This window comes from Martes martes (assembly GCF_963455335.1).
Source record: "Martes martes genome assembly, chromosome: 9".
In the NCBI taxonomy this organism is placed as follows: Eukaryota; Metazoa; Chordata; class Mammalia; order Carnivora; family Mustelidae; genus Martes; species Martes martes.
The window spans coordinates 20,588,453-20,601,890 of NC_137896.1; the positions used below are offsets into that span (position 1 = coordinate 20,588,453).

General features: G+C 41.8%; 1 protein-coding gene across 1 annotated transcript in view; it reads right to left on the bottom strand.

Annotated features, from left to right (window-relative positions):
* RPRD1B (regulation of nuclear pre-mRNA domain containing 1B) overlaps positions 1-13,438 on the bottom strand; it is a 51,017-nt gene that overhangs the window by 23,070 nt on the left and 14,509 nt on the right. The window contains exons 4-5 of the mRNA XM_080813277.1: positions 6,005-6,117; positions 4,073-4,199 (exon numbers count right to left, since the gene is read on the bottom strand). Of these exons, the coding sequence (XP_080669403.1) occupies positions 4,073-4,199; positions 6,005-6,117 (240 nt within the window). The remainder of the gene's footprint in view (positions 1-4,072; positions 4,200-6,004; positions 6,118-13,438) is intronic.

Below are 13,438 nucleotides of genomic sequence, written 5' to 3' on the forward strand. Positions count from 1 at the left end.
CCCCAAACCATCTAATTAGCTGAATAAATATGTGGGCTTCTATTATGCCCAACATCATTCTAGGCTCTCAGAGCAACAGGGGACACAAAGGACAAAAACTCTGTCCCAAGGAGTTTACATTCTCAGATAAGAAGAGAAACAATATACATTTTACTTGTTCATCAGCTGAAGAGCAGAATTCTAGAGAAAAAAAAAAAGGAAGAGGAGAAAGCATGTGGCATTCAGAGGGAGAACTGGACTTCTAAATGTGGTGGTCAGGATAAGCTTCCCTGAGATGGTATGTAAACCAAGGCCTGGAAAAAGTGAGAACAAGCCACATGAATGTGACTATCCGGGGAAGATCATTCCAAGCAGAGGAAACAGCAAGTACAAAGCCCTAGAAGGGGAAAGTGCCTGGCAAGGAGCCCATATAACTGGAGTGCTCTGAGCACTGACTTCCATTTGAACAGATCACTCTGGTTATTCTAGTTATGTGAAGAACAGAGCGATGGCTAGGGATGGGAGATAAAGAGGAAGCAGGGAGACCAAAGAGGAAATGATTGCAATAATCCCAGTAAGATGTTGGTGACTTGCACCAGGTAGTAGCAGTGGAAGTGGTGACAATATCAGACACTGGGGTCAGACACTGGTTTTGGTCCTGATCAACAGGAATGATGAGGGGCTCATCTACTGATAAGGGGAAGACTGTGAGAGCAATGAATTTTAGAGAGAAGATGACAAGTTTGGTTTCAGACAGGGTGAGTATGAAATGGTTTTTGTTTTTTTTTTTAAAGATTTTATTTATTTATTTGACAGATAGAGATTACAAGTAGACAGAGAGACAGGCAGAGAGAGAGAGAGAGGGAAGCAGGCTCCCTGCTGAGCAGAGAGCCCGATGTGGGACTCGATCCCAGGACCCTGAGATCATGACCTGAGCTGAAGGCAGTGGCTTAATCCACTGAGCCACCCAGGCGCCCAAATGAGGGAATTATTAGCCTAAAAATTATTTAAAGTTATCAACCTGGATAAGAGGAACTGTCAGTGAAACTAACTAGAGAAGAGAGCTAAACACTAAACATTAAGAGGTAACAGAGGAGTGAAGAAACTAGCCAAGGAGACTACAGAGCCACAGCCAGAGGGCAGTGAGGAAAGCTAGGAAAGAGTCCTACTTTCCTGCTGCTGCCGCTGCTGCCAACAGATTTATCACCAGTTAAGTGGCTGAAAATAACACAAATGTATTATCTTAGTATTTATTATCATGGCCTCTTCCTCCACCTTCAAAATGCATCTCACCAAAGACTGTTTCCAGGGTTCTATCTCCTTCTCTACTACTGCCCTTTGGCCTCCCTATCAGAAGGACCCTGTGACTAGATGGGGCCCACCTGAATCATCCAGGATACTCCTCCCCACCTCAAGATCCTTAACTTCATCACACCTGTAAGGACCCTACTGCCATGTAAGATTACGCACTCACGGGTTCTGGGGATTAGGACACAGATGCCTGGGTTGGTCGGGGTGTTTTTATTCTGTCTACTGCACCAAATCAGAAGAAACGACCAACTGGGCCAAACACTACTAAGATCAAGTCACGACAACCACAAGTAAATATTGGGTAAAATTCACCACCGAACTGGCAACATGGAAGGAAGTCATCAACAACACTGATCAGAGCAGCTTCAGTAGAGTGGAACCAAAAGAGAATGGGAAGAGGGGAAAGGGAGACAGATAAGCACAGGCCATCTATTTAGAATGTTTTATTACAAAGAACAGAGAAATAAGGCAGTAACTAGAGGAACATACGGGTCAAGAAAAAAAGTTTTTCCCATGTGGGAAGAAAAGTACATGTTTTTGTGCTGTGCAGCATGAGCCAGTAGAGGAAAAACATGGACAACTGCTGGAGCACTGTCCTTGAGCAATGAGAAGGAACAGGGCTGACAAACAGGCAGGGGGCTGGTTTAGAAAATGGCACGTTCACCCACAGAAATGGGAAGAAAATTCAGCTTATGGGTGTTATTTGTTATCCCAGTCACACCCACCTGTGCGGGTCCAGGAAAGAACAGAGGCAAAGCTGGATTTAGGAAAGGTGGCTGAGGGGGGAAACTGCGTTGTTATCAAATGGGTATAAAGTTTTAGTTTTGCAAGACGAAAAGAGTTCTGGAAATTGGCTGCATAATAATGTGAATGTGCTTAGAGCTTCTGAAGTGTACACTTAAAAATGGTTAAGATTGTAAATTAGGTGTATTTTATTGCAATTAAAAATCAAAATAAAATTTTTTATTAATTTAAAGAAAGTGGGGCGCCTGTGTGGCTCAGTTGGTTAAGGTCCAACTCCTGATTTAGGTCATCATCTCAGGGTCATGGGATCAAGCTTTACATCGGGTTCATTGGGGAGTTTGCTTGAAATCCTCTCTCCCTCTTCCTCTGCCCCAGACCCCCCATGCTTCCCCCTGTACTTACTCCCTCGCTTGCAAATAAATAAGTAGACCTTAAAAAAAAAAAAAAGGCTATGAGACATGAGACCTTTAGGTCAGTGAAAACAGATAAATAAAATCACATAATTTACTAGCTTTCTGTTAATTTGTTCCCAATTTTTACAGACTATGATTCTGATAGTAAGAATAAATGAGTTGATCATTATAATAAGCTCAAAAAGTTGGACTTAGCCAAGAGAAAAGCTAAAGTTTTGCCAGAAGACTACAGTGAAGAGGAAAGCGAAAATCAGAGACTGAGGGCGTATGTAAGGGAGCGATTATAAAGACTCTATGCTAAGTAGAGAAGAAAGTAAGGCCAGAGGGGAGTGGAGGCTGAGAAAAGGTGGAAGGAAGGACTGACAGACAGTAGGGTCCAACTGCCGGAGCTGGGGAAGGAAGAGTGAGCCCAGATGCTGCCTGTAGGATCTAGACTGCCTCTGAGCTGTGTCCTGCAGCTAAGCATGCTCCTGACCTGAAGTCTTTACTCGGCCTATACCCTCTGTCTGGGTGGCACTTGCTTCCCTCAGATATCCTCACCGCTTGCTTCCTAATCTTGGGGGCTTCTGATCAAAGGTCATCTCATCAGAAAGGTTTTCCCCAACCACCTTTAAAATACAGGTGTGCCTCGGAGATATTGCAGGTTCAGTTCCAGACCACTGCAATAAAACAAATGTCACAATAAAGGAGTCAAATGAGTTTTTTGGTTTCCCAGTGCATACAGAAGTTAAGGTTACACTATACTGTTCTACTAAGTGTGCGAGAGCACTATGTCTAAAAAAAAAAGTATACACTGTAATTAAAAAATACTTTGTTGCTAAAAAATGCTAACTATCACCTGAACTTTCAGTGAGTCCTAATCACTAATCACAGACCACTGTAAGGAATATAGTAGAAAAGTTTGAAATACTGCAAGAATTACCAAAATGGGACACAGAAACATGAAGTGATCAAATGCCGTGAAGAAAATGGAGACGACAATCTTGCCTGAAGACACCTAACCTCTCAAAAGCCTCAATTTCCTTCTATGCAATATGGGGATATATAGTCAGGGACCTCAAAAGGTTATCACAAAGAGAAGTATCTGACACAGAGCATTCTCTATGAATACTAGCTCGTGCTTCACTCCTTCCTTTCAATTTCCCACGCATATAGCGGGAATAACGCTACGTGTCCCTCCCTGTTTAACTGGCAGTGAGCATCAAGAGGGCAAAATGACATGACTAACAATATACACCTGGCATTCTTGGCATTAAAGGCACTATCATCTATGGGGTGTGTCTGTGTGCAGTGTATAAATCACACAGCACTGAATCATAAGTTTTGTTAGTAAGAGGATCGTGAATTTAATGTCTTCTCTCCTGCCCCCCAAATCACATACACAATTTGCCCTGCGTTTTCAACAGACCTTACTTAAGAGTGCCACAGGTTGTGGCATGCCGCATTTCTGCTTAGTTTCTAGAATCACTACTCAAGCATGGACTGTTTCAACAGCTGCTCTGTTTGCAAAACCCAATACCACATTGAAGAAGTTTGTATCTGCAGATACAAGCATGTCCTTGGGTTTGATGCATTAGAGAAATGTCCCTCTTCCTTTACCTTTCGAATGAACTCTACCTTCTCACCTGTTATTTTTTCCAACAGAGAAACATCCTGCACTTCCTGGGGCAAAGACGCAATCTTCTGCCGGACAGTAGCATCCCCTGATGCAGCATTTTCCAGGTCCTGCAAAGCTTTGATCAGTTCCTCAGTCTGTACAATGAAAGCACAAACAACACTGTCCTTTAAGACATATGGGATTTAAAGAAAGTTAGCCAGTATTAAACAGAAAAAAAATAATTGTTCCTGACATTTACAAAAACACTGTGCTCGGTACCCGAGTCTATACTGAGGTCAGTGATTAGACTGGACGATGGATTCTAAAAGAATCTACAGTTATTTTTTCTAAGTCGACAGCAGAACATGAAGAAATTCTACATAACCTGGAAAAAAACCAAAAAACAAAAAAAACAACCTTTTTAAAGGAGCATGTTTTTGGCAACTTAAAAACAAAGGGAGCCTGGTTCATACTGCTTAGTTTCAAATAACATTATGATTCCTAATACAGAATGGTCTGGTCTCTAGTATAGCATAAAGGTGTGTGTACCAGATGTTGAACAACTGTGTGCTGACTGATTAAATGAAATGACAATGCCTACTTCAATTCTTTCTTGGATGTGTTTTACAAAATAAGTGTCACAAAGATGACAGTTTCCATTTTGGCAGCCACTCCCCAAACTAAATGTGTCAAACTCATTAATTACAAACAAAGGGGAAAAGACGAAGAAAAGAGCAAACCAAGAACGCATAGTTTGTACACTAAAAGGGTAATTTTAAATCATCAGAAAACAGGATGCCTGGGTGGCTCAGTCAGTTAAGCATCTGCTTTCAGCTCATCATGATCCCAGGGTGCTGAGATCAAGTCCCACAGAGGACTCCCTGCTCATCGGGGAATCTGCTTCTTGCTCTCCTGCTGCCTGCCACTCCCCCTGCTTGTGCTTGCTCTCTCTCTCTCTGACAAACAAATAAATATTAAAAAGAAAAAAAATCAGAAAACAATGAGTGCTGACAGGTTCGCCAGTTGATCATGACCCAGGAGTAAGTAAGTGGCAATGCAGACAGTAGTCCAGGTACTCTAAAAGTTAATTCAGGTTGGCCCCCTTGGAGGTTTTTAAATGCAAAGCTATGTGGCCTAACACTGTTTTCACTTAACCCATCTCATTCAACATGTTAACATAACACAAACCAGAAATGCTGCCTATATAATAGGCCTTAGCCACACCTATGTTTGAAAAAGTAAAACTTTTAGCCAAAATGAGAGGCCATGTAACTCAGTAAAGAGCATGGTCTCTGAGGTCAGTCACACCCAGAGTCAAATTAAGACACTGGGCAAGTTATTTAATATCTCTTTGAGTCTCACTTTCTTTGACAGTAAGTAAAATAAGTTAAGTAAATTAGTAAGTAAATAAATACACAACAAAAATTAACCAATCACACATAGGTCAGGAGCCAATTTATATGAAGGGCTAAACAATGCAAATATATAATCAAAAACTCATCTCTATTTTAATACTTAAATAGGTGATAGTGTAGCAAATTTGCTATAGCCACACAGACTATCCTAGAAACTAATGAGCTGTCTACTTACAGCTACATAACTGTAACCATGCTACAGGAGAAAAGCCATGGCAGAGGGCATTCAAATGTCTTTGTAGCATTATCTACCCTTTCACAAAAATCTACTTTTTTGAGAGTATTTTCAAGTCCTAGGAGTGAAACAAAACCAAGTCCAAATACTGTAAAACACATAAATCCATCCAGACTCATGGCATGCAAAGACAAAGGCGAGCCTGCTATCTGGCTAGCTCTACTGGGTGGATCTTGCGCCCAGTGCCCTAAGAGCTGCCCTCTGGTGGTTCCATACTGTTGGTCCCTGGCGCCACCCTGTGGCCGTCATCTTCAACGAGTGGTCCCTCCACCAAGCCACTGTGTCCTACTCTCTGGGAGTTCTGACATACCAACAGGGGTCCTGCAGAAGGATCTTGGGGAGAGTAGCTTCCAGGGTAGTCATCATCCTCCTCGTCTTGTATCTGCTGAAAAGTTCGCTTCAGAGATTTCTTCTCCTCTGTTGCTAGAGGGAAGGAAAAGGGCACAAAATTTGGGTTACGAGGGCCCGTGCAAGAAGGAGTCAAATGCTATGCACAATGGGCCACATGCAATAAAAAGGGCAAAGGGGTGTACATTTCCAAAGATGGCTTAATGTTAACCTAGACGCTAGTTATTTTAAATTGGTCATAGTTCCCTACATTACTGAAGAGTCAAAAAATGGTCTCAGGCCTGTCATCTCGGATTGACTCACTGGAAAAATACTACCAAAAACCAGCATCTAAAAATTAAACTTACCAAACTTAATACATTTAAGTAAAAAGCTTATCTCTTGAAAATATAAGTTAACAAGAGACTCAAAGTGGTAAGAAACCCATGAGACAATATAATGAAGCAAGCCAATGTATGGGAGGGTTCATAGAAAATACACTGCATGTAAAATGAAATGCTGTACACTCTGCAAGATATGTCAAAAAGTAAAAACAGGTATTCCTCACTTTTCTAAAGCTTGCTTTTATGAAAGACCTACAGTAATAGTACTGGTTTTCACTAACCAAAAGAAATTCAAAGAGGATTTTCGCTTTCACAAAGAAAGGCACAAAGCGCAAACAGCGGTCAGCATGTGTGCTGCAGGGAGCCGCTATGGAGGAGGCACGCACCGCACTCGGCCAGTGCGGCCCTGCCGATCTCCTTCCCAGCGACTACACTCGGCATCTCAGCATCAAGCCACCAGAGCTCTGAGCTGTATCTGTGAGCATCTGTGCTTTATCTCAATTTATTTTGTGCATCTGTTAGCAAGATGTGGCCTAAGGTATCAGAAAAGCCTGAGAGAGGTTATTTTTGTGTCTGGGGATGCTCAAACATTTTTCCGTATAAATTAATGGTAACTGCTTCTTCACTTTATGCCATTTCAGCTTAGGAGATGTTTCATAGGAATGGTCTAATTTCAGATAGCAGGGAAAACCTGAGGTAGAGAGAAATCTATCAATAAAATTACGTCAGAAATTCCACACATCGTGTCCTTTAAACTCTCCCTTTAAAAACAAACTAACCTTATTTTATCTTAAAATTAAAGATAACCATTGCTGAGAAATATGACTGATACAATTGAGAGAAGTTACTTAAGTCACGATTTTAAAATTAACCACTTCCGAGGCAAACAGTTTACATTACATTTATTACTTGTACTGTATGTTTTTAAACGGCTATGAAAATGTGCCCATTCCAAAATCGTTCCTTTTGTATCAAATGGGACAATACAGGGGCACCTGGGTGGCTCAGTCGTTAAGCATCTGCCTTTGGCTTAGGTCCTGATCCTCCTGGGATCGAGCCCCACATCGGGCTCTCTGCTCAGCGGGAAGCCTGCTTCTTCCTCTCCCACTCCCCCTGCTGTGTTCCCTCTCTCGCTGTGTATCTCTCTGTGATATAAATAAAATCTTAAAAAAAAACTGGCCAATACAAAATAAATGCCAAACATCTGTGGGACATAAGTCTAAATGACACAGTTAGGCTTGGGAGGTAAAGAAACGATGGTAACATGTGGCAGGCACGGCAACAGTTTCTGTGCAACTCTGAGATATGGCATCTCCAGCTTGCAGGTGAGAAAATGGAGGCCCGAGAAGTTCAAAACACATCTAAAGGCAGGACTTTCAAAATCTGTACTCTTTCCACTGTAGTCAAATTCCTCTGCAGCCCACATTCTCTCATCTGTCAAAGGAGGAGTCACCATGCACCTGCCTCCAAAACTCTGAGTTATAAACAGAAGAACGTACACTTCTTACTTAATTAAACATTTTCTCCTGGAACCAAGGATGTAGTTCCTGTTCCTACCTTACACATTAACTGACCAAACTGCTTGACGTGAAAGCCAAGTCAGTACTTCGGGTTTTATTTTTTCTTAGCGCTTTGTTCCTCTGTTCTACTAAATAAAGGAAAATGGCAACATTTGCAACAAGGCAGCCCTCGCTTTGCAAGATTCTAGTATGCACAGATTTGTTACCAAGGTTGAAACAACACCAGTCCCCGAACACCCCGGTTCAAATTGCAGTTACGGTGGCATATTCACTCTGAGTAACTGCATAAAGGACAAACTTTGCTGCTAACTTCACTCCACAAATCACTGCGTAAGTAATAGAAATGCATCACGATCAGTGACCACATCACGCCGTTCAGGTCACAGGATGGTCACTGCACAGCTGTTATTTCAGTTCACAAATAAACAGCGAAGTGTTTGGTTGTGTTGTCTCCCAGGGATCAAATTCACATGACATTTCATTAAAATGAATAATCAACAGGAACTGAGTGAAAATGACAAAGATGAAAGAGGAGCCCAGAAACTAAAACTAAAGCTCATGCTAGAAGTGAACAGAACATAAAGGGAGCTGCAGAAGACTTGGGGGGCTGCGGAGACACTGGCATTGCCACCCCTTCCCAGAAACTCTAGGTCCCCAGGCAGAATCACCTGGTGAAAGCCAAGTTATCAACATAAGAAATTGGTTGTGATGACAAGGACGACCGTGTCCTGAGGAAGTGATGCTGACAAAACTCTTCACGTTACAGGAACTCTCCAACATACCTCCCGACACCAAGAGCACTAAGGGCAAACCACTGAAAGCCGATCCAAACATCCAGGATGCTTGCTCCGTACCATGGATTACACAAGAAGGCAAGCTCTGGTCAAACTCCTATTGTGCAGTTCATTTCAAAGAATAAAGCACTTTAATTCTCAAAGTTTCTAATGTTTTATGTTCTAGCATGTTAGGTAACGATCAGTGTTGCTATCTTTTTTGTTCCCTATAGATTTGTAATCAACCATGAGTTTTCAATTCTTTGATAAAAAAATTTTTAAAGTCATGGAACAATCATAACTCTTCCCCTCGATTATTAAGATCATTTTGCATGGTTTCGGCCTACATAGTCATTTTTACAGTCTTGCACTATGCAAAACAAGGACTGCTATGTTTGTAGAACAGAAAATCTAACAGTATATAATTTGCATACGAAATATCTAACAGTACTTAGCACCACACTAGCTGCCTAATTAATGTGCAGTGTGTGTGGTATGACCCTCACTGACACTTAGCCACCATAAAACATCAGAGTGGCAATGTGTTAGAAGTAGCCACTAAAATATAAGCATGTAAGTGAAAACAATTTTTTAATATTTTTTTGTCCATTTCCAAGCACCCAGAACAGTGCTCAATGAAATAATTGTTAAATACACTAAAGAAGGTAGAAAAACTACAAAACTTGAATCCTTCAGTTTCAAACTCTCATACATAAGTTATTATATATAAAAACCGCACAGCACTTAACACCTCAGGACCCGCAGAATCACTGAATTTGGGCAGTGGAAGGCCTTAGACAGACCTACGTTGTTGCTCTTCTTTATGAGCATATATCCAGGCCCACAAGCTGCGGTTTGTCCAAAGTCAAGGAGCTCATCAGTCTACGTCTGGGCCCTATAGCCAAAGTCACCCACCCCCCAAACTGGAGTACTTTTTACCACTTTGTACTGGCACTCACTCATGGCATCACAAGACTGAAAACAAACTAATGAAAATAATGCAGGCCCATTTCTGTCCTTGGCCATCCTGATGGAAGCGGGTGTAATAAGAGATAACCACCGTCATCCTACTTCAGTTCTCTCCTATTTCCACTGGAAATGAATTATTCATCATTTTCTTCATAAGGCTTCTCTTTTCCTGAGCTACCTACTTACACTATGAACACTTCCACTGGCCCCATCTTCCTAATACAATGCCTTGGAGACTACCAGAATCTCTCCTAAAGTCCCAACTTCCAGCAGATTCTACACTTCTGAGATGTAGCTTACAGATCTCTCCTCTCTGTTCCTTCCCATCGCCTCCTATCAGAAATGTGCCCTTTTCCATGCCTTATGCAGACCACTGCCCCAACCGGTCTCCCTGACGCTAGTCACTCCTTTTCCAACTTAGACTACACTCTTAAGAAATGAATCACCCGCAGGCCTCTACTCAAAAACCCAGAATGGCCTCTCGTGATTTTACAATGTCCAGCTATGCTCAAAGCCCACCCGTGGTTAACAGCAGCAGTATCATGAGCCAGCATCTTCCTCTACTCCTGCAGCACCTGGCCCTGCTGTGCTGCATGGCTCCGGCAGGCACACGCCTTACCTCTCAGATTGAAACATTAAGTATCTTATTTCTTTGTATCCTTAGAATACCTAGAAAAGTGTCATTAGGCCTGAGTTGGAAACTTCTTGAAAGCAGAGGTGGCACGGAGTCTGGAAAATGCCAGCGCTATATACCAAAAATGACCATATGCCTCCATTTACACAAACAGGACAGCCTGCTCTGTTAACTGTCCCCTGACTCATGTGTACAAAGTCAGCAATTATAATGCCCAGCATTCTCAATCTAGTCAGGCAGCTATTAAAAATAGCCGAGGAGGGACGCCTGGGTGGCTCAGTTGGTTAAGCCGCTGCCTTCGGCTCAGGTCATGGTCCCAGGGTCCTGGGATCGAGTCCCACATCGAGTTCCTTGCTCGGCAGGGAGCCTGCTTCTCTCGCTGCCTCTGCCTGCCTCTCTGCCTGCTTGTGTGTACTCTCTCTCTCTCTGGCAAATAAATAAAATCTTAAAAAAAAAAAAAATTAAAAAAAAAAAATAGCCGAGGAAGTCTGTCAGTCCCACTTCTATCACTCAATTTAAGACAAGGCACCCTCCCACTATCATTTCAGCTTCTGACCATACCATTTACACTTGCTTCTTGACTCAACCACTCTGTTTATAGTCTGGGCATAAACTACGGGTGGCCCCAGTCTGCCTGTCCTCATATTGTACACTCTCTACTCTATCCTCCAACCTGTCCCTATATCTCTAGCGGTCTTGTACTTGGCTAACATTCAAGTAATCCTGGTTCCCTAAGCACTTCTACTATGCCTCTTGGATACCTGACTGTGGTAGAATTTCAGACACTACAGCAGACTACAAAATTAACTTTGAGGCAAAAAGTTGGCCTGAAGGTACCTGAACACTTTATAAAATGCAGCCATCTACTTGTAAAGCTAGATCTTTCAAGGAATCCACTTGAAATTTTCTGGGATTAAAAAACAAACAAACAAAATAAAACAAATAAAAAAAACCAAAACAGAAAAACCCCAACACCCACAGTTTTTATATTACTTTTATTAAGGAGAAACGAATCAGGAAACATTGTTTGCAATAGCTCCCGCATTCTTTGTTCTCTCTCTGCCAAATAAAGGCAACCGTAAAACAGAACACATTAAACTTTACTCACGGAAAGACAGAGCCCTGCAGCCAAGGTCTGATGCTGGGTGTACCGTTCTAAAAGCATTCCACCAGTACCATCTCAAACTGAGTGGCCAGCGCCAGCGCCAGCACCAGACTTAAACCTGGGGAAGCTGGGCCTAGAGCTTGTGCACTTAACCACTATGTGAGCTAATCTTGCACAAAATCTGGGGGACTAAAAATACTAACAACCCTCCTCCTATGTTTGCCACTGGATCATTGAGAAACTCAGAATACTGGATATTAGAAACAGGGAATAGGGCTCAAATAAAAGTCATATCATCACTTCATTAATAACATTTACCTACGTTATCTCAAGTAATCTTAGGACAACGCTGTGAGGTGCTATTACTAATAGCCATATACAGTGAAGAACCTGAAGCTCAGAGAGATCTAATGCTATGCCCAAGGTCACACAGCTTAGAAGTGACAGAGCTGGGATTCATCCTCTGAAAGCCTGGTTTCAAACCCCTGCTTGGAAGAGTTAAACTAACTATACTAAGGTCCAGGAAAGCTGGGTGACCTGCTCATGAATTCATACCCTAATTCAAATCTGCTGAATCCATGGGGTTCCAGGAAAAAAATACGGTGTGAAGAGCACAGGCTTTAAAGTCATATAGACCAGAACATGAATTCTCCACTTATTAATTATATCTATTTGGACAAAATTAACTATACCCTTTTGAGCCTTAGTATCTTCATCTGAAATACGAAAATAATATCAAATTCATAGAGGAGCTATAAGAATCTAAAATAAATTAACATGAAAAGCAGCCAACAGACAGGCTGGAACCTAACAGGTGCTCAATAAACACTACTTCCTTTGCATCTACCTTTCTTTTCTAAATCCTTCTACAACTGTAGGACACTGTGTCACTCACGTGTGACTTAAGTAAATAATGAAATTCCATTCAGTTCAGTGACAGCTTGAGTATGCCCAAGAACAGAGAGACAACTTTAGAACCCTGGGTCCTATACAAGGGGAAATGGGTACATACACCCAAGTTCCACTTTTCTAAAACAGAATTTCTTTTTTTTTTTTTTTTTAGATTTCATTTATTTATTTGTCAGAGAGAAAGAGCGAGAGCAAGCACAGGCAGACAGAGTGGCAGGCAGAGACAGAGAGAGAAGCAGGCTCCCCGCTGAGCAGGGAGCCCGATGTAGGACTCGATCCCAGGATGCTGGGATCATGACCTGAGCCGAAGGCAGCCGCTTAACCAACTGAGCCACCCAGGCGTCCCTAAAACAGGATTTCTAAGCTTGTTTATTCTCTACTGTCAAAGTTCCACAAGAAAATTTTTATTTCAAAGGTAAATTCTAGAGTTGTCTCAAGACAAAGAAATATCCATGAGTCAAAGCTGAAATATAAAAGGACTACATAATTTTAGAAATAAACTTCTGGAGAACTCATCAATATTGTCAAAGGACTGAGGTAAAATATTCTGATAACTCAGGTCCAAAGAAGATGGTGAGGAGACAGATGGAGTTAGCTCAGACTAACACACATGTTGGAACCTTTGGTATATGTTTTCATATTTACAGCAGAAAGTTAGAGAAATTACCTTAGATCAGCTTTATCCTTCACATGGAGGAATACTGCCTCAACGGCTGTTAATGTCTAGGCGCTCAAAAAAATCAGAAACCCAAAGGAGCTATTTTCAAATCTACCACTGCCACAAACTCCCCAAATTGCCGGACTGCTCCCGAGGAGTGAAACTACTTCCCCACCCTCTGCTCAGTCCTATAGCATCTAGTATAGCCACTTACTCAAAGCACATGTCTGGCAAATGCTTGTCAAATTGAAATTCAACACTTAGCTTCCAACATTGTCTTTCAGAGTTCCCCCTACTTACCCAAAGGTGTTTTAAAAAATCAGCACTGTTTACCAATGAAGTCTAAGAGTAGAGAAGAGAATGCTGAATAATTCTCCAACATTGTCCAGAACACCTCCAAAAGATATAATACAAACACGACCAGAATACAAAGTAGGGAACACCTTGCTTTTCAGAAGCTACCTCCAGACTGACTTCAAAACTGTTTCCCATCAACTCTAAGTAA